This window comes from Sturnira hondurensis, unplaced genomic scaffold (assembly GCF_014824575.4).
Source record: "Sturnira hondurensis isolate 20B ecotype Veracruz unplaced genomic scaffold, ASM1482457v3 Scaffold0006301, whole genome shotgun sequence".
Classification (NCBI taxonomy): Eukaryota; Metazoa; Chordata; class Mammalia; order Chiroptera; family Phyllostomidae; genus Sturnira; species Sturnira hondurensis.
The window spans coordinates 20,239-45,340 of NW_028078932.1; the positions used below are offsets into that span (position 1 = coordinate 20,239).

A 25,102-nucleotide genomic window follows, 5' to 3' on the forward strand; every position below is an offset into this window, starting at 1 on the left:
TCACTCACTGCTTGTTGAAATACTTTCTTCGCTTGGCTTCTAGGACACCACACTCTTAGCAGTTACCTCCTCACTCATCACTTCTTCGCGCTCTTCTTTTCTGATTCTTCCTCATCCGTGACCTCTTCTTAACCCACAGAGCTGCAGAGCTCAATCCTCCAACCTCCTTTCCCCCCTCTATCTGCTCTCGCTTCTTGACCATCTTACCCACGCTTTAAATACTTTTATACCAGTGCTGTCCAATAGGACTTTCTCTGCTGATGGAAATGTTCCATATCTGCTCCATTCAATGCAGTAGGCACTGATGGCACATGGCGACCGAGCACTGAAAACAGGGCTAGTATGGCTGAATGGCTGAATGTTAAATCCAAGTGAACTTTGCTTAGTTGAAATTTTAGAAGTCACGTGTAACCAGTGGCTGCCATGTTGGACAGCACAGACCTATTTATAAGTGGACCTTCCAAATCCACATCTCCAACCCAGTCCGTTTCCTTGAACTCCAGACTTGTGCAGCCAACTGCCTACCTGGATAGGCCCATTTATATGACACCTTCACTGGAATTTCTAATAGGCACGCAAACTTCACATGTCAAAAACTGAACTCCTGATCAGCTTTCCTCTATAGTGCCCACCCCTCCCCACCCTGCTGTGGTCTTCCCACGTTATTTAGAAGTAACTCTACTCATCTGTGCGTGGTTGCCTCTTGTGCATCCCCCAACTGGGGACCTGGCCTACAATCCAGGCACGTGCCCTGACCGAGAATCGAACCAGAGACCCTTTGGTTCACAGGCTGGTGCTCAATCCACTGAGCCACACCAGCCAGGGCTCTACCCATGTAAATTGCTTAGGCAACAGACCCTGGCATAATTCTTGAGTCCTGTTTCACTTATACCCCATACCCAGTCTGTGAAAACAATCTGCCAGCCAGCTTCAAGACACATCTCAAAACTGACCACTTCTTATGATCTTTACTGTTACCACACTGGTCCAAACAACCACTATACTTCACCTGGACTAGAGCACTAACTTACCTCCCCTCTTCTGCTCTCACCCTTCCCCCAAAGAGTGTATTTTTACCAGAGCGGGCGAAGTGACAATTTCAAAATGTTAAGTCATATCCCAACACTCCTACACTCCAAACTTTCCAGTGGCTTATATCTCAGGGCAAGAGCACAAGTGCATTCAATGTCCTTACCCAATCTAGTCCTGCGCTCCCCGCCTCTCTGGTCGTATCCCCGTCCCACACATTTCCTGGGCTCCAGCCACACTGTTCTCCTTGATGTTAATGTTGATTCATTCTCCTGGCTCCAGGCTTCAGCACTTACCACTCCTCCAGTCTGGGACGCTCTTATCACAGACACGCACAGAACTTTCTCCCTCACCCGCCTCAGATTTTTGCTCAAATACCACCTTCTCAGTATTATCTTGCTTTATCTTCCTGCATCAGACATGCTATATACATAGATTTAAATTTCATAGCTGACTGCCTTGTGTTCTCCCCAACAAATGTAAGTTCCATGAGATAAGGACTTGCTCTATTCTGTTCACCACTGATTGTTCATTGCCTCGAACAGTGCTTAATAAAAGTGGTCACGTGAACAAAATTTAAAAAATTACAGGGTGTAGAATCAGACAGGTAAACAAAGGTTTTTCATGCAAAGTGCCTAATACAATAACAGAGACCAAGTATGGTTACGATTTAACAGAAGAGCAAGGAGTTCTACCTGCATGTGTCAGTCAGTGATGGTGTCAATGAAGAGAGACGTGAGCTGAGTCTTAACTGCCATTGTCATTGTGGCCACGGACATTACCCAGAGAGAGCAGCAAATGAAACGATGCAATAAGCATGAAATGACATGATATAAGGAGGAGCTATAAGCAGTTTCGTATGGACGGAACACAGATGGCATGGGAGGGGGCGGGGCAGGCAGTGGAAAAAGACAAAATGGATGGTGCACGGAAGCAGGGGACATATCATAATAAACACATCATGAACAAAGTCCAGAGAGCCTGGACTCTGCCCTGCAGGAGACAGAGAGCCACGAAAGCTGGGATCATTAACAGAATTCCCTGGAGGAGCCCTGGCTGGTGTGGCTCAGTGTACTGAGTGCCAACCTGCAAACCAAAGGGTTGCCAGTTGGATTCCCAGCCAGGGTACTGCCTGGGCTGTGGGCCAGGGCCCCCTCACAGTATGGGGTGGGCAAGAGGCAGCCACACATGGATGTTTCTCTCCCTCTCTTTCTCCCTTCCCTCCCCTCTCTCTAAAAAAATAAATAAATAAAATCTTTAAAAGACAAAGAATTCCTTGGATGGGCTTTAGGATGGATGCAAACCTCCAAGATGGAAATTTTCTGAGGGGTAGGCATAACTATTATCACATTGGTTGGAAGGTTAATGATTTAAAATGCGTTATAAGCCACCACAATAAAACGTAGTAGAAAGTAATATCAATCAGATTTGCACGTTAGCAAAATCACTGGCACAAAACTGAGTGGGGAGGCACTGGAACACTTGGGTGGGTGTATCATGTTTTGGGGGAGATGGACACACCAACAAAAAACTCAAGAAACAGGCCTTGTCCTAGAGATATGGACTGTGGAGTGGGGGTGGAAGCCCACACATGACATGGTAACCAGTACGCATGCATTAGATTGGACAGAGTACATGTAAAATGAGAAAAAGACAAAGGACAAAACCCTGACAGCAAGAGAGACGAGGAATTAGAAGAGGACTAGAAAGAACAGCCAGGGAAGTGAGAGGAGAATCTAGAGAAAGCAGGGCCATGGCATAAAGGAAGGCAAGAGGTTTAGGAAGGAAGAAATGGCCATCACTGTCACATGCTTCCGCTGTATGGATGGGGCAGAATCCGGAGTGTGCAGTGAACAGGTGGACTCAGTGAGCCCAGGCTACTGTTTCTAGAAGCTTGGATATAAAGGGGAAAAGACATAGGACGAAATGTAGGTGGAAATACAGTGACTTTGATGGAAGATATGTTTATATGTTTAGGAGAAGGAGCCACTAGAGAAAGAGAATCGAGAAATAAAGAAGCAGGGGGACATAAAAGAGAGGGAGGTCCCTGTAGAATCAAGAGTGGGTGGGATCCTGAGCAACAATGAGGGGATTCATTAGACAAGATGGGGGATAAATCTTCCCCTGAAAAAGGAATTAATGTGAGCCAAAAATGGAAAGGGCAAGTGTGTCGGAGCCTTAATTTCCTATGTGAAAAATAAGTCAGACAATTTGCTTAAGAAACGAGGGGTAAGGGCCACGGGGTTGTGTGAGAGATATAAAAGGTTTGGAGGAGCTGCGGTGAGAAATAAAAGGAAGAGAACTGAAATAAGACAGAAGACCAGCTAAGGTCAGACTTCATTACCCGACAGTGGAATCAAGGAGCACAGCAGGACAATGTTTTCCAGGAACTTGAGCAAAGTGATCAGAGGCCTATGATGAAATTGATTGGTGAGGATGAAACCGTAAGGCCAAGTTTTGTGTGTCTTACATACCAGCTCAGGATTAGCAAGTTAGACATCGGTTAATAACTGTTCCATAATTGGCACTACAAAAAACAATCCGCTTACTTGAGAGAGGGGCATCAATAATCATGGAAGACGAAGTCGATAACTGTTCATCACTTGCATCGATCTGAACCAGGGATGCATTTTTCATATTGTTTTCCTCTATCTTCCAGTTATTCTTTTGCAGCAAGCCTTCGATATTGGTGACTTTACAGCTAATACCACAGCCTGGCACAACCTGGAAGTCTGTGCAGGTACCCAAGGTTTCGGTGGCCAGCTCCTGATGAAGAGAAACAGAAAAATTCCTCTGCTGCTCTAATACTCCAAGCTCATCATTAGCAAGATCAAAGATGACTGCTGGTTAGCTATCAATATTTTAGAATAAAACGATCACTTAGCACTGCATATTTGATTGCACATTTTAATAAGCATGAAGGAACAGAGGGCTGAATATAATGTTCAAAGTTACAGGCTAACCTTGGAATCCTTTGTTTTGATCCCACTCTCTAAAATGTACACCAGGCTCAGGGAAAGAAAACATGGAAGGTTGATCGATATTTTCTGCCCTTTCCAATAGAGAATTACAAGTGGAAGATTTAATTCTATTGTCATGTCAGAATTTCTGTTCAGTATAGGGCAAAGGGTGACAAAGAATAGGGCTGCATCACCAGAATGCCTCTCTAGAGCAATTCTGTGCCCTCGGTAAGCCAGGAAACTCTGGCTCTTTGTATCTTCATCCTCTCGGTTGTTCTATGTGAGTGTAAAGAAGCCCGGTCAGTAACAGTTAATAGGTAAAAAGGAAAAAAAAAACAAAGAAATGGTAAGGTCAATGGTAGAAATTGCCACATTTTAACTACAAAAGTATGTGGATAACTTGCAAAGAACTTGTACAAAGCAATGAGAAAGAAGTAAACAATCATTTGGAAACATGGGCAAAGTATTCGAGCAGGTTATAGAAAAAGAAATTGAAATGGCTAATACACATATGATAAGATGCTCAACCTTATTCATAATTAAGGAAATGAAGAGCAAACCATCAATGAGTTAACATTTTGTACTTATTACATTGGAAAAAAACAAAGTGTTGGTAGGAACGTCAGGAAATGGGCAGCTGTAACTTCTGGGGGAAGTATACAATAGTACAACCTTCTGTGTGGGTGTTGGTAATACCTGTCACACGAGCACTAGTCATATTCATCAAAATTGAACTGAATGTATTCTTTATTCTTTGAAGTAGTAATTGCATTAATAGGCATTTAACAGAGAGATAAACTTGAAAAGCTGATAAGGGTGTCAATTGTACACTGTAAGAGCCCAAACCCATCATACGATAGAATATAATAGAACCATTAGAAACAATGAGGCAGATCTGTACGTCTGGATATAAAAAAATCATTTAATAAAATTACAAAACAAAGTACCAAAGATTAATCATTGTGTGACCTTTGTATGTGAAGTTCAAAAAAGAATAAATGCATATATTTTGTTATATGCATTAAGAGTGGTTAACAGATATACACTAATGAATATATTAAAAGTACTACATTGTATCTAGTTTACACAGGTAAACTTCCTAGTATACGAATTGTATCTCGATAAAGCTGTTATTTTAAAATATCAACAGCTTAAGTCTTGTTAAACTTTGGAGAGAGGAATTATGGAAGTGAGCGGAAACGAGGCTCTCCCTTTTCTTTATGTAACTCTCTGAACTACCTGAAGTTTCCTATCATACATATGTATTACCTCTATTTTAATTTTTAGTCAACTGGGTTTTCTGTGTAGGATTATAATTAATTTCTATTTTCATCTTTATATTTTTCTGTATGAAGACTCTAAGGCACATTATAAAGCAAAATAACAAAATACAAGTCTCTCTAACCCTCACAGCAACTAGTATATACATAAATCATAGTCAGACGCCAGGCTGGACTTGGCCTGAATAGTACTAATAGCAGACGACTACGTTAATATGCAAGGGGAAACCATACCTGCTTGCAGTATTTGGTCACAGCTGCTCCCAGGGGGTGCTCACTGTGACTCTCAGCAGTTCCCACAATGGCCAGGATCTTAGTGCGGGATATTCTGTTACTTTCCACTAGAACCTTTACTTGACTCACTACTGGGGTTCCATGGGTAATGGTTCCAGTCTTATCAAACACCACTACCTTCACCTGTAACAAAGGCAAAATACAATGCACCTATGTGACTTGATAATCCTTAATATCACCTTTCCAGAAACGAGAAAAAGGTTACCTTCTCAATAAACTTTGACTTCATAAAGTGCCTTTGGGAGAATAAAAGGAAGGGAGAAAATAAGGGAAGAAATACGCTCAGTTATACCTAACGCCCCCTAGTGTAGACATGTGTTAAAGAACTAGAACTAATTGTTAAAGGTTGACTGTTAATAGTTAATTAAGAGTTGCCTGTAGTGCCTCCAGGGAAGGACACAGGCTTTAAATAGTAATGAATTACAGGTCTATAGGGGAAATATGAGCATGGGGAACATAATTACAAGAGAAAGGTAAATAATTAAATTAAAGTGAACATCAGATAAGACCTGCTGGGGGAAAAAAAAGACCTGCTGGGAGGCTCTGAGTTTATTAGGTGTAGGTGAGCAGCTTGGCCTGTGAAGAGACAGCCCAGGAATCAAAGAAGGCAAGGAGGCTCAGACAGGAAAAAGGAAGAGTCTGGAATTAGAGAACGGCCAACTCAGAGTCAACAGAGTAATGCAAACTTTGAAAAATAACTAGCTCGAGAAACTGAGATGAAAAGATATAACAACTGAATACAGAACATGATTCCAGACAAGAGGGAAAAAAGCTATAAAGGATACTACAGGGACAACTGAGGAAACTGGAATATGGACTGTAGATTAGATAATAGTGTAATGTCAACATCCATTTCTTGATTTTGATGTGTGTACTGTGGTTTTGTAAGAAAATGTCCTTTTTCTCAGGACAGGAGGCTGATATCTGTAGTGAAGGGTATGTAGTTCTTTATACTATTCTTGCAATTTTTCTTTGAGTTTGAATGGTTTAGTTGAAGTCAAGCAGCCTTGATTGAGGTTGTTATGAAAATGCTAATACAAGAGAGATGAGGGATAGGATTATATTCCTGAAGGGAAGGAAAGACACTGCATCTGCTGGCACAAAGGCAAAAAGACACTGCAATGGAACCACCAGTGCTGTCTCACGGTGAAGGAAACAAGCATGGAGTCACACACAGACAGGTTAGAAGCCTGAGAGACCCGGGCGAACACCCCCTCTGTCTTCCTGCCCTAAAGACTTTTCTAGTCTGAGCTGAGGTGAGACTTCTGGTTTTCCACACTGACATCTGCTTGAAGAGACAAGGTCTCTAGTAGTCTGAGATCGTGGATAACCAACGACAACCTGGAGCAAAACCAAAGTAATGCCTCTCCTACTCTGACCCTCAGGATAGTGCCAGAAGAGGCTTAGATTATGGACGGGGTGGAAGTAATTCCAGGACTTCTGTGTTCCGTAGGCATGCTACTGCCAGTTAAGATGGGACAGTTCTTAAGTCTGGGATATCTTACCTTATGAGCCATCTCCAATGGCTCACCACCTTTGATTAGTATGCCATTTTGAGCGCCTACTCCCGTACCCACCATCACAGCAGTTGGGGTCGCCAGACCCAGTGAGCAGGGGCATGCAATGCACAGAACTGTGATAGAGGCTTGGAAAGCAAAGCGTATTATCGTTTCGGTTTGGGAGATACTTCTGTTGTAGCCCTTTAGGAGAAATGCATGAATTTTGGTTATTGATTTAGAGCTGAACAAAGCAACAGGAAAAAAGGTTCACTATTTCAATAAAAACCTCAAATTTTGAAGTCATGCATAATCCTACTTAGCTACTAAAAGTATATGATTTACTTCCTAGTAAGAAAGCGCTTTAAATTTTATGAAGATATTATGACATAACTGGTAAACCAGTCATGGTCCCCAAATCAAGATTTCAATTTTACTGATTCAGAGTTACAAACTATGGAGTGAATATAAGGAACATAAAAGTCAGCCTTTTTTTTTGGGGGGGGCATATTGAGAGGAAGTGTTCTTATTAGGGACTTTCAAAAATAGCTGCAGGCCTGGTGGGTGTGGCTCAGTACATTGAGTGCCCGCCTGCAAACCCAAAGGTTGCTGGTTCAATTCCCAGTCAGGGCACAAGCCTGGGTTGTGGGCCAGGTACCCAGCTCGGGGCATACGAGAGGCAACTAATCAGTGTATCTCTGGCACTTTGAGGTTTCTCTCCCTCTCTTTCTCCCTCCCTCCCCCTCTGTCTAAAATTAAGTAGATAAAATCTTTCAAAAATATCTGCAACCATGGAACCTAATTCTCAACCAATCTGATCCTAAATTGATCTGAAAGGAATTGTGAACCTCTATGTACTAACACCATAAATCTGCTTTTCGTACCATTCCCGAATGGGGAAAATTATCCAGCATGCAAAGGGAGTTTAATAACATCTGAATAAAATTCTTTCAGATGTAATCATGTGAATTGAGTACATCAGGTAGTGTAGCTCCTAATGGTATTGAATACATGCTTGTGTGGGTAAATATGATCAACTGTATTAGGGAAACCCTCCTAAGATCTCCTGAACTCACGATACAAATTCCAAAATACTTCCTAGCAACCCTCTTGTCTAAAGTGTGCTTAACCAACATGAATCACTTCAAGAAACTTAAATATTATAGTAATAACCATGTCACAGAATAGACACACAGTTGTGATTCTACTTGTTCTTTAATTGAAGGGACAAACAGCATAAAAGCAGTGTATAGAACAGGACATTTTAAAATAAAGAAATGACAATACGACTTTCTTCGTAGTAACTGTTTTACAGTGCTAGTTTCTTACAGCGTTCTTAAATAAACTAAGTAATATACACAATGGTATATCTATACAGTAACAGAGTTACGGGGACTTTCAGAAACATCTAAATTGATGCTTTTGTGTATGCCAAATGTGCATATTTTCACCTACACCAATTCCAATGCTGCAAGTTAGGTGTTATTGTCACTATAGCCCACATGACAAAACTAAGGCTGAGAAACGACTTAAAATTATATCTCTAGCACTGACTGGCGTGGGTCAGTGGACTGAGCTCCAGCCTGGGAACCAAAAGGATTCGCAGACTAGGGTGCATGCCTGGGTTGCAGGCGAGGTGCCCAGTAAGGGGGGTGTGTGAGACAACCACACATGGACATTTCTCTCTCTCCTTCCCTTCCCCTCTCTAAAAACAAACAAACAAACAAACGGTTTTAAAGAATTATATCTCTAAAGTGAGACACAGTCCAGGTATACTTATCCACCTTATGATGACATACTTCAGAGTATGAAAGCACTAGAGAGAAACAGGCACTAGTATTACCGTATATTTATAAAGCATTTAATAAATTCCTAAGTGTTTTTAATACATCATCTGATTTAACTTTCACAACAACTATAAACTGTGTGGAATGGGGTTATTAAAAGCTCATGGTAGACATGAGGATAATGAAACTCAGAAATTAAGTTGACCCAGGATCATGCAGATGGGGTGTGGCAGAGCTCACATGGCGAGATTTTCCTCAATACACCTATGGTCCTTTGTGAAAGCAGTATCATGCTGGAAATGAGACTAGGTATGAAATGTAAAAGTTCAGCACTTACTTTGAGGAAATCACAAGTCATAATGAAAAAATCCTTGCAAAAGAATATCTTTTATATTACAGAAATGTAGATGCTATTCTTATCACTCTCCCACTTCACTCCCTCAAACATAGTCGTGATCATTAAGGTTATTCTCCAATGAATGACTTACGCAAAAAATTCATGAACTGTTTACATATGGTAAAGAATTGTCACATAATAATTGTCACTTACAGGAAAGTAGGTTTCGACAACTTGAAAATGCAGAAATCCAATTATAATCCAAACCAAGAGGGTAACAATGGAAATTATAACAATAAAAGGAACAAAGTAGCCACTGAGTTTGTCTGCAAACTGCTGGATAGGAGCCTAGAATTTAATAAGATAATAACAACAATAATAATAATAACAATGACAACAAAAACAATACGTAAATCAAAGTCTCCTTTTTATAATGAATAGAGCACAAACAGAACTATTTTAATAAACTCCATATTAACACAAATAGAATCACTCAAAGGAAAATACGAAAACTAAATAAACATTTACACGGAGTGGCCTTTAAAGAAAAAACGTCATTTTTCCTAGAGAGGTAAGTTACCTTTGAGGTTTGTGCCTCCTCCACAAGTTTGACAATTTGAGAAAGGGTTGTGTCTGCTCCAACATGCGTTGCGCGGATGAACAGTGACCCATTCTGGTTGATGGAACCAGCAATCACTGTGCTCCCAGATTTCTTGGCCACAGGCATTGCCTCCCCTGGATGAAGAGTAAAGATAGATTCAGGGAATCTATCAATAAATAGATTACGGTGACATAAAAAAGCTGTATCATGAAACATACCATCATTTGTTAATTGTCAAAAATATCTAGAAAGAAGATTCTTTTAAAGAATATACTTTATTTATTTATTTTTAAAGAGAGGGGAAACAAAGAAGGAGAGGGAGAGAAACAGCAATGTGTGGTTGCTTCTTGTGTGCCCCCTACTGGGGACCTGGCCCACAACCCAGGCACATGCCCTGACTGGGAATTGAACTGGCAACCCTTTGGTTTGCAAGCCACAGCTCAATCCACTGAGTCACCCTAGTCAGGGCTAGAAAAGAGATTCTTCATTTATGAACTAGAATCTGTACAAATGCCCAGGTGAAAGATGCCCTCCCTATGTTCTTATGTTAGTTCTTGGCCAAATGCAGGTGGACATATCTTACACTGAAAAAATCTAATATGCTAGCTCTTGTTGTAAGAGCCTTTTGGAGCTCCACCCAAGCCTCGGATCACTCGTTCTCAGCCTATTTATTCCCAAGGAGCATTGAGAAACATAGGAGGGAATTCTCATCTGTAATAACTACTAATGTGGCTGCTACTCCAATTTAGTAGGCCAGGGTCAAGGATACTAAATGTACTACAACATGCAAGAGAGTCCTCCAGAACTCAGAATTGTCCCATCCAAAGTCGCAGTATCACCCCTACTGACAAACACGGAGACCTAAATTATGGCCTCCTTAATCTATAATCTACGGCTCTTTGGACACTATCCTCAGGGTTGAGGTAGGAAAGGTGTTACTTTGGTTCTGTTCCAGATTGGCCTTAGTTATCTCAGATTGATAAACTTGTACAGGCCTACTCTCCTAGAGTAGACACTGATGTGGAAAACCTGGAGTCCCGCCCCAGCTCAGACTAGAACAATGTTTAGGGCAGGAAGACAAAATAGGTATTGGGCCCTGGCTGGTGTAGCTCAGTGGATTGAGCACGGGCCTGCAAACCAAAGGATCGTGGTTCAATCCCCAGTCAGGGCACATGCCTAGGTTACAGGCCAGTTCCCAGCAGGGGACACACAAGAGGCAACCATACATTGATATTTCTCTCCCTCTCTCCTTCCCTTACCCTCTAAACATGAATAAATAAAATCTAAAAAAAAATAGGTATTTGGTCAGGTACATTTGCCAAAGTCTATTGGGTTCTACAGCAGAATTACACACTTTCCTTTGGTTATCCATTCCTATAATGAACAATTCTCACCAAAAAAAAGAGCCTACAGTAGCATAACTAAATCCACAAAGTAAATCTGCAGAAATTGATTTACTACAGTCTTGAAATCATATTGTCTTTGCCCATTATTTACTCATTTCAGTTTCTATAAAAAGCTCGTCACCTTTCACGTCTATTCTTCATGAATACTTTGGATTCACTTCACTTTCATGACCCGCGGAAAGAACATACCTGTGATGAGGGACTCATCTACCATAGAATGTCCGTCAATGACACGGCCGTCCACTGGAAACTTGCCTCCTGGGACCACTTTAATGATGTCTCCACGTTGTACAAGTTCCACATCCACTTGTTCTTCACTAGATATGAGTGAAAATGAAAAGCATTGTGACAATATGATTCTCACGCAGATTTTCCCATGCAAGCTTTGTTTAGTTCATGGCAAGCTTGCGGCTGCATTGTTGTTAGCAGTGGAAGCTTGAACCAACATCTCAGATGGGAACCACGACGTCAGTCCTGTTCTCTGGTGGGAAACACCTCAGTGCCTAGCACGAAGAAGGAACTCTAAATACTTCTTCCATAGTCACTGAACGAATAAATGAAACTTTAGAAAATAATGTACTGGCTTTTATTTAACTGAACAATTTATTTATTGTATAACTCTGCCTAAATAATTTCGTAAGTGTACACATAAGAACTACAAAAGAATGAAATGTAATCAACATTTTAGTTCTCACTTCCACTTTACAGGGAACACAGGAGTTATAAAACAAGGTAACTGCAAACAGAAGGGAGCAAAGAGACAAACCTGGACTGTGGCATATTATACAGAGACCTGATGGATGGATGCTTCTTTAACAAGTCAAATGTTTGGAGAGGGAAAACAGGAGAGGAAAGAAGAAGGAGAAAAGAGAAGGATGAGCTGTTCTAGAGTACAAGAAACTGTAACAACTATGGCCTTGATTGAATTCCAGTGCAAACAATGAAACTTAAACCATTTGGAGACAAAAGGAGAGATGTGAACATGAACAGCATATGAGATGATATTAAGGAGCTTTTGTTCATCTTACTAGATGTAATATGGTGTTACAGTTATATAAGGAAATGTTATTCCCTGGCTGGTGTAGCTCAGTGGGTTGAGCAACAGTCTGCAAACCAAAGGGTTGCCGGTTCAATCCCCAGTCATGGCACACGCCTAGGTTGCGGGCCAGTTCCCTGCGGGTGGCTCATGAGAGGCAACCATACATTGCTGTTTCTCTCCCTCTCTCCTTCCCTTCCCCTCTAAAGATAAATAAATAAAATCTTAAAAAAGAAAAGCAGAAAGAATGGAGATAAATACCTCAAGAGGATATTATCAGAGTCAAGAGTTACAATAGTTGCTTCTGTAGCTTGCAGTGAAATTAGCTTGGCAAGAGCCTCTGATGTCTTGCCCTATAAATTAAAAAGAAAAGTCACCAAAACTAAGAAAGAAAAAGCCCAGGCCTTACATGAAATAAAGATATAATCTTTAATAATTATTCAAAAGACAGGTTTAGGAATATTAATTAGTTCAAAGCAGAAAATANAACCAAAGGGTTGCTGGTTCGATCCCCAGTCATGGCACACGCCTAGGTTGCGGGCCAGTTCCCAGTGGGGGGCTCACGAGAGGCACCCATACACTGATGTTTCTCTCCCTCTCTCCTTCCCTTCCCTTCTAAAGATAAATAAATAAAATCTTAAAAAAAGAAAAGCAGAAAGAATGGAGATAAATACCTCAAGAGGATATTATCAGAGTCAAGAGTTACAATAGTTGCTTCTGTAGCTTGCAGTGAAATTAGCTTGGCAAGAGCCTCTGATGTCTTGCCCTATAAATTAAAAAGAAAAGTCAACAATACTAAGAAAGAAAAAGCCTAGGCCTTACATGAAATAAAGATATAATCTTTAATAATTATTCAAAAGACAGGTTTAGGAATATTAATTAGTTCAAATCAGAAAATATTTCACTTAAAAATACGAAGTAAACAAAATATAAAATGTTTCATAAGTTCTAATTTATAAATAAATAATGTCAATTAATAAGAAAACCCATCAGGAACCCCACAGGTACACAGGCAAAGGACATGAAACGGCAATTCACGTAAGAAATAGAATCCCTGATGTGTGAAAAAATGTCTATCCCTATCATTAATGGAATAAATGCAAACTAAAGCAACTCTATGATACCATTTCATGGCTACTGACTTAGCCAGAATTTACACAGGAATCAGAACCGATGAAGTGGTAGTCAAACTATTTCATTAACATGCTTTTGCTGGCAAAAACTGTTTCAACTTGTAGCATAAACCACAGAAAGAGTTTTGTCTTTCAACCATATGCTTTGTAATTTATCCTAAGACTCTAATTCAAGAAAAATGACATTGCAGGGTTATCTCATATTAATCATTGAAAACAATCTAATTGAGAACAAAACCAAAGTAATGTAGTAAGTGATGGCACACTGAATGGACAGAATATTACTCAGAACTGCCAAATAATTATCTAGACTGAAAAAATGGGGGGGATCTTTATAGTGTTAAGGGTACAAAGTGGCATGGAATACTATGTGTGCCAGTCTGAAGAACATGAACATATGTGGAATAGGATTAGAAAGTGATTTCCATTAGAGCATTAGATTATGGGTAAAATTTTTCCATCATTAATTTAAATCCTGTAGTCACATCCACTTTTTCCATTAAGAATATGATAAAATAAAAAAAGTAGTTCTCAAATGCTTCTCTCTTAAAATAAACACGGATGTTCTCTACTATCTACAATATAAATTCCATAAACTTGGTAAATCGTCTAAAAAGGAATATTTAAAATATTGCCAAACAAAACAAGTATGTCTTTAAGTAAGTGATTAGATACATAAATCAATATACGTATTCTATTAATTAGTCTAGAAACTATTACGGTAATTTACCCACCCAAGATTTTAACAAATGTCACCTTTTCTGACATTACCTTTGCTATATGTTCCAGCCACCGGCCTAGCGCAATAAACACAAATAGCATAGGAGGGGTGTCAAAGAAAGTAATAGGGTTCACTTTGGCTCTCTCATACATTGCTACAAGCAGGATAACCAAAGAGTAGAAGAAGGCAATGGTGGTGGCCAGCACAATCAGTACGTCCATGTTTGCAGTTTTATGCTTCAGTGCTTTGTGGGCCTGAATGTAGAAGTACCAGCCTCCAAAAAACTATAATAGAGAAATAATAATTGTTGCTTTTTGAAAAAAAATCTGAAATGCAAATAGATACCTCAATAACTAGGGTACAGAATCAATGTTAAATTCCTTTGGATTCTACTTCATCCATTAACGCTAAAGAGAAAGGTTTTTTAAAAAAGATTTTATTTATTTATCTTCAGAGGAAAAGGGAAAGAGAGAAGGAGAGAAATATCAATGTATGGTTGCCTCTTGTGAGTCCCCTGCTGGGAACTGGCCTGCAACCCAGGCATGTGCCCTGACTGGGAATCGAACCTCCATCGTGTGGTTTGCANACCCAAGATTTTAACAAATGTCACCTTTTCTGACATTACCTTTGCTATATGTTCCAGCCACCGGCCTAGCGCAATAAACACAAATAGCATAGGAGGGGTGTCAAAGAAAGTAATAGGGTTCACTTTGGCTCTCTCATACATTGCTACAAGCAGGATAACCAAAGAGTAGAAGAAGGCAATGGTGGTGGCCAGCACAATCAGTACGTCCATGTTTGCAGTTTTATGCTTCAGTGCTTTGTAGGCCTGAATGTAGAAGTACCAGCCTCCAAAAAACTGTAATAGAGAAATAATAATTGTTGCTTTTTGAAAAAAAATCTGAAATGCAAATATATACCTCAATAACTAGGGTACAGAATCAATGTTAAATTCCTTTGGATTCTACTTCATCCATTAACGCTAAAGAGAAAGTTTAAGTTTGCATGTTAGCAGCTATGTGTGTGCAAGCATTTAGCAGCAAGGATTCCAATTGGTGCACCAGCCTTTGGCAGCTGTCCTCTGTGGTCTGATGGATATTCCATAATAGAAACTCAGAAGGTTCTCAGAACCTTCTCAAAGAGAACGTTTTCTCTTTCATTCTAGCCAAAACAAGAACTAGAAAAAGAATGACATTCTTTTTTAAAAAAAATATTTATTTATCTTTAGAGGGGAAGGGAAGGAGAGAGAGAGACAGAAACATCAATGTATGGTTGCCTCTCCTGCATCCCCTGCTGGGAACTGGCCTGCAACCCAGGCATGTGCCCTGACTGGGAAGTGAGCCACAATCCTTTGGTTTGCAGGCCTGCGCTCAACCCACTGAGCTACACCAGCCAGGGCGAATGACATTCTTTCGACAAAAGTTTTTTAAATATAAAACTCATCTCCCACTTTCCAAGATTCAACCTAAGTGATATATGACAAGCTATTAGATCTGCTAGCTGGTTTTGTTAGTAAACATGATCAAAAAGCTGGTCTTTCTTAGAGAGAAACATGCTGACATTTTTAAGAAATCATTATTGGATTTTACAAGAATCAGAAAAAGAGATATATTTCTCACATGGAAGTGTTCTACAATAAGGGTTTATCTCAAAAGAAGTTTTGAAAACATACATAAAGCAATAAATTTAACTGCCGGGGGAAAGCAATGTAAGTAATAATAAAATAATTACCACAATTATTTAATTTTCTACAATAAATTAATAAAGATATTAAATACATTTAATATCATTACTAGAAATTGAATTCACTTAAAATATTAAACATATAAATAAAATGTATTGTGGTATAATTTTAAAGATAAAGTTATATATAATAGCAGATATAAACACCAAATTCATATCTAAATACAAATTAAACTCTTATTGTCTGCTTTGTCATTAAATAATATCTTTAGGGGTTAAGTGGAATTTACTATCTACTTTAACTAACTACACAGTTTAATATTATTTTTGTAAAACATTCAGCATAAAATGACCAGCTTCTGGCTAACATCTGCTTTCCAACTGAAAATAGTCTTGCCTGCCACGTCTTAGCTATTTCTCATTATTAACAAATAAAGGCCACATTTACAGGCCACTCCATGTAAATGTTTATTTAGTTTTCGTATTTTCCTTTGAGTGATTCTATTTGTGTTAATATGGAGTTTATTAAAATTATTAACAAATAGACTTGTTAATAGTTCACTTGCCTGCACAGGTACACACAATATAAAGGAAAGCAAATTCATAATGGACAATCCTGGCAGGATCTGGCGCTCCAGGAACATAGAAGAATGAATATTGACCATTTCTTCTTGACTCATGTTCTGATTATGGTGAAGGGTTGCAAGATGGTGGTCCACAACCATCATATAGATCATCAGCCCCATGACAGGAATACAGAAAAACAGGCTCACAAGGAAGGACCGTCTCCATCTTATACAGAAAAAAAATCATTTTAGTAAAGTACCTAATGCTTAAAGAGTCTACGTATCAAAGGTAAACACAAGTTATGACCACACACCCAAGTCTAAGGAGGCTATTGTAAAAACTCACACACTCACAGGATGTTAAATTTCTAAAAAGGAGTCAAAATGTATTTTTCAGACTTCCACCAAGATGGAGGCATAGGTGGAAACACTGTGCCTTCTCCCACAACCAAGTTTGAATACAACTAAGGTTTGGAGAACAAGGACACAGCCAAAGGACAGAAAATTGAATTATACGGGAGTCCAACTACATTTAACCGGTCAACAGGGACGGTAAGAGGGGCGGAGCCAGCAGCGAGCAGGGTCGGGCAGGGCAGGTCCCCCGATCCAGGTGCGCAGGCAGCCCAGAACCAGTTGGGGTGCGGGGCAGACTGACCTCGGTCGCACATTCGCGCACAGTGAGATGGACCCCACAGGCCCCAGGGGGCAAGGGCTGACGGCGGTGGCACACTCGCGTGCAGTGGTATGAAACGCGTGGGCCCAGTGATGGTGGCAGCTGCCCCACCTGTGGGGGCTGCAGCAGCAGGCTGCAGGCGGCAGGCGGCAGGCGACAGGTGGGACTCCATTGTTCCTCTTAGACCCCGCCCCCACATACAAAGTCACAACCCAGCGACTTAGTTGCCCTGCTCTAGTGAACACCTTAGGGCTCCGATCCTGCTATGGAACAGGCATGGACAGCCCAAAAGATGGCGCAAAAAGAACTCAAAGTCCCAGAGCCAATAACTCTAAGCGACCAAGAAATTGCCAGACTCTCAGAAGCACAATTCAAGACACTGTTTATCAGGATGCTCACAGAACTGGTGGATTATAGTCACAAATTAGAGAAACATATGAAGGCTAAACTAATTGAAATGAAGGGAGATGTCCAGGAAACCAATAGCGATGGAAAGGAAACTGGGACTCAAATCAATGGAATGGACCAGAAGGAAGAACGAAACATCCAACCAGAAAGGAATGAAGAAATGAGAATTCAAAAAAATGAGGAGAGGCTTAGGAACCTCCAGGACATCTTTAAACGTTCCAACATCCNTTTCACTGACACTCCAAAAGTACTTACTGTCTTATCTCTCGTTTATGGTCTAGGTGGCTTGCTGACCGATCCTTCTTCACCAAAGATGCCTCGAAACCCAAGTTCTGCAAGAAATCCACGAGAAAACAATTATTTCACTGAAAGTATAAATATGTGAAGAAATACTAAGCCATGGTATTGTCATTAAGAACAGTTCAGCCCTGACCAGTGTGGCTCAATTGCTTGGGCAACATCCCACAGGGTGAAGGGCCGCCAGTTCAATTCCTGGTCAGGCACATGCTTGGCTTGTGAGTTCAATACCTGGTCGGGGCATGCATGAGAGGCAACCGATTGGTGTTAGTCTTTCACATTGATGTCTCTCTCCTGCTATTCCTCCCTCCCTTCCCCTGTCTCTAGGAATAAATTAAATCTCTTGAAAAAAAATGAAGAAATCACAATAAACAAAGCCCAGACCAAGTAGAAAAAAGGAAATAATCAAGATCAGAGCAGAATTAAATGGTATAGAGACTAAAAGAACAGTTCAAAGGATCAATAAATCCAGAAGCTGGTTCTTTGGAAAGATAAACAAAATCAACAAGCCTTTAACCAGACTCATCAAGAAAAAAAAGAGAACTGAAATAAATAAAATCAGAAATGAAAGAGTATAAATTATAACTGACATCACAGGAATACAAAGGATGCAGAAAATTACTATAAACATCTATATATCAAGAAATTTGAAAACCTGGGTGAAATGGACAAATTTCTAGAAATATATAGCTTTCCAGAACTGAATGAAGAAGAAACAGAAAGCCTGAACAGACCATAACAGATAGTAAAATGGAAACAGTAATCAAAAAACTCATGGCACACAAAAGCCCTGGACTGGGTGGCTTCACAGGAGAATTTTACAAAACATTTAAGGATGAGCTAACCTCCTATCCTTCTCAAACTGTTACAAAAAACTCCAAGAAGAGGGAAGACTCCCAAACTCTTTTTATGAAGCCAGCATCATCCAAATCACCAAACCAAAGACACAACAAAGAAAACCACAGGACAATATCACTGATGAACATAGACACTAAAATCCTCAACAAAATATTGGCAAACCACATCCAGCAATACATTAAAAAGATCATATACCGTGATCAGGTGGGATTCATACCAGGGATGCAAGGATGGTTCAATAGTTGCAAATCAGTAAACGTAATACATCACATAAACAAAAGGAAAGACAAAAATCACATGATCATATCAACAGATGTGGAAAAGCATGGGAAAAACACTATCTATGTATGATAAAAATCCCTCAGCAAAGTGGGACTGAAGGGAGCATACCTCAACATAATAAATGCCATATAAAAGAAACTACAGCCAACATCATATTCAATGGGCATGGGAAAAATTAAAAGCTTTCTGACTAAGATCAGGAACAAGACAAGGATGTCTGCTTTCATCACTTCTATTCAATGTAGTATTGGAAGTCCTAGCCACAGTGATCAGAAAAAAAAAAAAGAAATAAAATGCATCCAAATTGGAAAGGATGCATTTTAAAACTGTAAAACTGTCATTATTTGCAAATGACATGATAGTGCACATAGAAAACCCTATGGACTCTGCCAAATAACTACTCAACCAAATAAGTGCATTTGGCAAAATAATGGGATACAAAGTCAATATTCAGAAATTGAAGGCATTTCTGTACACCAACAATGAAATATTAGAAACAGAAACCAGGGGAAAAATCCCATTTACTATAGCAACAAGGAAAACAAAGTACCCATATTTTTCACACCATAATACACACTTGGGTTTTAGAGGAGGAAAATAGGGGAAAAAATTGAAGCCAAAAAAGTGGAAAAATATTTAATAACATAAATAACATAATATTTCACCAATGTAAATGTAAACAGAACTCATTGGCAGCATTAACAACCATTATTCCTCCCAAATGGGGTGGGGGTGCATCTGAGAGTCTGAAGAATACGGTGCCTAGGAAGAAACCAACCAAGGAGGTAAAAGACCTGTGCTCAGAAAACCACACAACACTGAAGAAAGAAATTACAGAAGACATAAATAAATGGAAGCATGTACCATGTTCATAGATTATAAGAATTAACATCATCAAAATGTCCATACTACCCAAAGCAATTTATAAATTCAACACAATCCCTGTTAAAACACCAATAACATATTTCACATATGTAGAACAAACATCTCAAAAAATTTTTAAAGATTTTTATTTATTTATCTTTGGAGGCGAAGGGAAGGGAAGAGGGAGAGAAATATCAATGTATGGTTGCCTCTCGTGTGTCCCCTGCTGGGAACTGGCCTGCAACCCAGGTATGTGCCCTGACTGGGAATCAAACCTCAATTCCTTGGTTTGTGCTCGATTCCTAGGCCTGTGCTCAATCCACTGAGCTATGCCAGCCAGGGCACATCTCAAAAATTTACGTGGAACCATAAACAACCCCAAATAGCCACAGCAATTTTGAGAAAGAAGAACAAAGTAGGAGGGATCACAACACCTGTTATAAAATTGTATTACAAGGCCGTTGTAATTAAAGCAGCCTGGTACTGGCAGAAAAACAGGCACATAGACCAGTGGAACAGAATAGAGAGCCCAGAAAGAAACCCACGTCTCTACAGTCAATATTTGACAAAGGAGACAGGACCATAAAATGGAATAAAAATACCCTTTTCAATAAATGTTGGTGGGAGATAGGGACAGGTACATGCAAAACAAAAAGAAATTACACCACCAACTTACACCATACACAGAAATAAACTCAAGATGAGTACAAGATTTAAATGTAAGCCATGACACCATAAAAGAAATAGAGGAAACATGGGCAGAAAAATTTCACATATACCAACAGCAGTATGTTTGCTGATATATCTCCCAGGGCAAGGGATCTAAGGAGAATAAACAAATAGAATTACATTAAATTAAAAGGCATCTGCACAGCTACAGAAAACATTACCAAAATCAAAGGGAACCAACCGTTTGGGAAAACATATTTAGCAGTGATACCTTGGACAAGGATTTGATCTCCAAAATACATAAGGAGCTCATATGACTCAACACTAGGAAGCCAAACAACCCAAATAAATAATGGGCAAAGGACCTGAATAGACACTTGTCCAAGGAGCACATACTGAGGGCCCAGAGACATATGAAAGGATGCTCAGCATCACTAGCCATCAGACAGATGCAAATTAAAACCACGATGAGATACCACTTCACAACTGTCAGAATGGCCATCAATCAACCAACAAACAAGTGTTGCAGAGGATGAAGAAAAAAGGGAACCCCAGTGCACTACTGGTGGGAATGCAGATTTGTGCAGCCACTGTAGAAAACAGAATGGAATTTCCTCAGAAACCTGAAGGTGGACCTGCCTTTTACCCAGCCATTCCACTGCTGGGATTATACCCTAGAATGCTGAATCACCAATTCAAAAGAACCTATGCACCCCAAGGTTCACAGCAGTGTTATTTACAACAGCCAAGTTCCGGAAACAGCCTAAGTGCCCATCTGTTAATGAGTGGTACCTTTACACCATGGAATTCTATGCAGCAGAAAGAAAGGAGCGCCTACCCTTCTCAACACCATAGATGGAACTGGAGAGCATTCTGCTGAGTGAAATAAGCCAGGCAGTGGAGGGGCAAATACCATATGTATGATTTCACCTAGAAGTGGAACCTAATCAACAGAACAAACAAATGAACAAAGTAGAAGCAGAGGCATGGAAACAAGGTACAGACTACAGGCACCAGAGGGCACTGGGGAGGCGGATAACAGGAAAAAGAAGAAAAAGGGTCAAGTCAAGGAACATGTATAAAGGACCCATGGACATGGACAGTGGTATAGGGACTGACTGTGGGAGTGTGTGGGGGGGTGGTTGGGTGGGACAAGGAAGAGCAATGGGGGAACGTTGGGACAACTGTAACTGAACAATAATATTAGAAAAAAGGACATCTGCCCTGGCTGGTGTATCTCAGTGGACTGAGCATGGGCTGCAAACCAAAGAGTCGCCAGTTTGATTCCCAGTCAGGGCACCTGCCTGGGCTGTGAGCCAGGTCCCAGTAAGGGGCGTGTGAGAGGTAACCACACATTTATGTTTCTCTCCCTCTCTTTCTCCCTCCCTTATCCTCTCCCTAAAAATAAATAAGTAAAATATATTTTTAGACAAAGAAATCTTAGTCTGAGCAACAGCATGGATGGACCTGGTGAGCATTATGCTAATTGAAATAAGCCAGTCAGAGAAAAACAGGTACTGTATGATCTCACTTACATGTGGAATCTAATGAACAAAATAAAGTGATGAACGAAATAGAGACAGAGACATGGATACATGGAACAGACTGACAGCTGTCAGAGGGGAGGCAGAGGGGGGACTAAATACAAGGAGAGGGGATGAACTAAAGGACAGGTATGCATAACCCACAGACACAGACAATGGTGAGGTGATGTCCAGAGGGGAGGGGGGCTGAAGCTGGGTGGAGATGGGAAAAGAAGAGAAAATGCAGGGGGAACTGTAACAGCTAAACAAGAAAATAAAGAAAAAAATTACTAAGAACGTAGATCTTATGGAGTGTTTTTATCAAAAGATGATGATGATGATAAATACTAATAGAGCAGGAAGAAATTTGGAAGGTGATAGATAGGTTCATGGCATAGATTGAGGTGATGGTTTTGTAGGTATATACTTATCTCCAAATTTATAAAGTAGTATACATTAATTATGTATAGCTTTTTGTCAAAAAATTTTAAATACCAGTTTGAGAAAGCCGTGTGATATCCAAGTGGAGCTTAGAAGAGACATCTCAACTGGAAGATAATTTGGAATCAGATGCAGACAGGTATTACTTGAGGTCAGAAAAGCTGGAAGTCACAGCAAATTTGGTCTCCAATCCAGGGTCACCCTTGAGAAACAGTAAGTGAGAATTTACTAATCACTTTGTGACTTCCTCTCCTGCTAGTCTCTCTCCACCTTTGAGAAACCTCTGCCAGCAGACAGCAGGGCAGGGGGCATGGTGATGACTGGGAGGCACTGTCCAATCACAGCTGGCGCAGCCATGGGATTATGACACGGAGCTTGGTTGCTGGGTTACTGCTGGAGGCAGAGACTTCTCTCAGATCAGAGCAGCCTCTGCCAGAATCACATGGTGCCTGTGAGGCTGAAAAATAGACAGAGCTCAGAGGGGGCCTAAGAAAAGGTATGGATGAATAAAATGGGGTCAAGTGGAAGTGCCTCAACATCTGTACTGAACTAAAATATTTAAAATGTCGTCAAATGAACAGGAAGATGAAGGGGATCCAGATACATTGGAGATAGCCACAAAAACTAAAGAGGAGTTAGTTGAGATAATCCAGATGTCCTTAGACAATATAGTTACACGAGTAAATACTCTGAGTAAACGTGCTGTAGATATAATTGATGAAATATTCGAGGAGGCTGACAGGCTCTCTTTCAGAGTTACAGTTTTGGAAGAACAAGTAATCCAGAAGACAAATACTGTTACCTACGAAGATCAAATTGGAGAACTGTCCTTGGAAACTACAGAATCAAAGATGTTTCACAGTACGACTATTCAAACACAGCAGGTATACTCCTCCAAGCAAGTACCTGTTAAAATGTGTGAAAGGCAGGATTCTCAGGTACTGACATTACCTATGAACAGGTCTTTTCCTTTCTGCCCAGATCATACGGGAGGTTTGGAAGTGTCTCCTGATGCTTCATGCTGCTTTGAACTTCATAAAGAAAAGACTGTCCTTGAGAGTGAAGAAGAAAAGGGGGCAAAGCGCAAGCAAAAGCGGCACAAAGATCATCCCAATAAACCAGCAAGTGGGCCTCGGACTCAACGGATGGAAGACCACCTTTCGGTGCACCGTGGCCCAGCTGCTTGCAGTGAGGCCTCTCGTTCACGTGTGAATCGACCAGATGAAAGTTCCTCATTTTCCAGTTTCCCACCATGGGAAATCAATAAGCTTGTAACCAGAGCTGTAGAAAACGCAATATCCACCTCTCACTATCTGCGAATGCATGGATCCAGAGAGGTGAAAAATTCAGTTACATACGTTAGATACGGAACTGGAAGGGGAGAAGAAGTGAAACCCCCACCTCGAACTCGGCCTAAAACAAAGGCGTTTGTGAGCCCTACAGCTCCAGCCTCAGCACCGGCATTGCCGGCTGATTGGTTAGCTGCATTAAAAGCTTCCAAGGTGGAAACTCCTTCCTCAAGCATAGAACTCTCAACTCAACTTCCGTCACCTGTTTTGGGAACCCCAGCAGCAACATCTCCTGCTGCTTGCCTCCCAGGTGCTCCTGATGGAGCTGTTCCAGTTACTCCACCTAAAGGGCACTTCTCCACTCTGGCACCAGAACCTTTTCTGTATTACGAACTGACAACAGATGATCTGCACGCACAAGCTGAATATCAGGGCATGCCTCCACCTCTCTCTTCTTCTGCAGTCACCTCCCCTACTGTTCAAATGAGGGCCACAGTTGCACATCTCAGTTGCCCTGCATCTGCTGTACAATCATCAACTGCTTCAGTTACCAAATTATCAAAGTCTTCAATTCCATCCTCGCCAAGATCTTCACTTTCACCATCATGGAGCTATCGTATTCCACCATACAGATATCCGGATACACTATTGCCAAAATCACCAAGGCCACAAAATCCAAGTCCACTCTCATCAATCTCTTCGTGTCCACAAACATCAAGATCTTGGATCCCATCACCAAGAAATTCACTTTCCCCACCCACAAGAAGTTCAGACGCCAGACGGGCAAGATGTTCAGAGGCGCAGCCATCAAGACCTTTAGCTGCTCAGTCACAAAGGTCTTCTTCAGGGGCACAATCGACAAGGCGTTCGATTCCACCCCAACAAAACTCTTCAAGTGTGCAGTCAGCAAAATCTTTCACCCTACAGTCTTTGTCTCCCCTCGTACAATCACCTTCTTGCCCATTAAGCTCACCAGGTCTGTCAGTGACCCCATCTGCACCAGCTCCAGTGAATGCTACCTTCAGGCAGACTCCACCAGATCTACCAGTAATGATTAAAGTAAAGAATGCGGTGATGGCAGCAATAAGAAAAACTCTTCTGCTCTCCGATACTGAAGATCAGTGAATGCCAAAAGCCAAAACTGAAATTCCTAAAACTGAAGCAACTTATACTGATTTATCATGGAGCTGTGGGACATAATTTGGGTCAATCTGTGAGACTAACTGGATGGAGAAAATGAGCACATAAATAAATCCAACTAAATGGAAACCAACTCTCTACTGTCTTATTTTCTGCTAGTTAAGTCATTGATAATGATTTGCATTTTCTTTAGAATAATTCATTGACTTCTTTGTCCAAGAAAACTATTACCACTTTCTTCACAGTAAATACTTGAAAGTTCTCTTACATGGCATCATTTATTCAACAGAACAAAATGTTAGTTCTTAAAGTAGTTTTTAAAATATTTG

At 40.5% G+C, this 25,102-nt stretch overlaps 1 protein-coding gene across 1 annotated transcript in view; it reads right to left on the reverse strand.

Moving 5' to 3' along the window:
- The window catches only part of ATP7A (ATPase copper transporting alpha), a 35,378-nt gene extending 12,677 nt beyond the window's left edge, over window positions 1-22,701 (reverse strand). The window contains exons 1-11 of the mRNA XM_037047766.1: window positions 22,615-22,701; window positions 17,666-17,742; window positions 16,330-16,555; window positions 14,706-14,939; window positions 12,901-12,992; window positions 11,380-11,507; window positions 9,764-9,918; window positions 9,397-9,531; window positions 7,069-7,263; window positions 5,504-5,686; window positions 3,579-3,795 (exon numbers count right to left, since the gene is read on the reverse strand). Coding sequence (XP_036903661.1) covers window positions 3,579-3,795; window positions 5,504-5,686; window positions 7,069-7,263; window positions 9,397-9,531; window positions 9,764-9,918; window positions 11,380-11,507; window positions 12,901-12,992; window positions 14,706-14,939; window positions 16,330-16,555; window positions 17,666-17,742; window positions 22,615-22,701 — 1,729 coding nt within the window. The remainder of the gene's footprint in view (window positions 1-3,578; window positions 3,796-5,503; window positions 5,687-7,068; window positions 7,264-9,396; window positions 9,532-9,763; window positions 9,919-11,379; window positions 11,508-12,900; window positions 12,993-14,705; window positions 14,940-16,329; window positions 16,556-17,665; window positions 17,743-22,614) is intronic.
- Window positions 22,702-25,102: the final 2,401 nt, after the last annotated feature.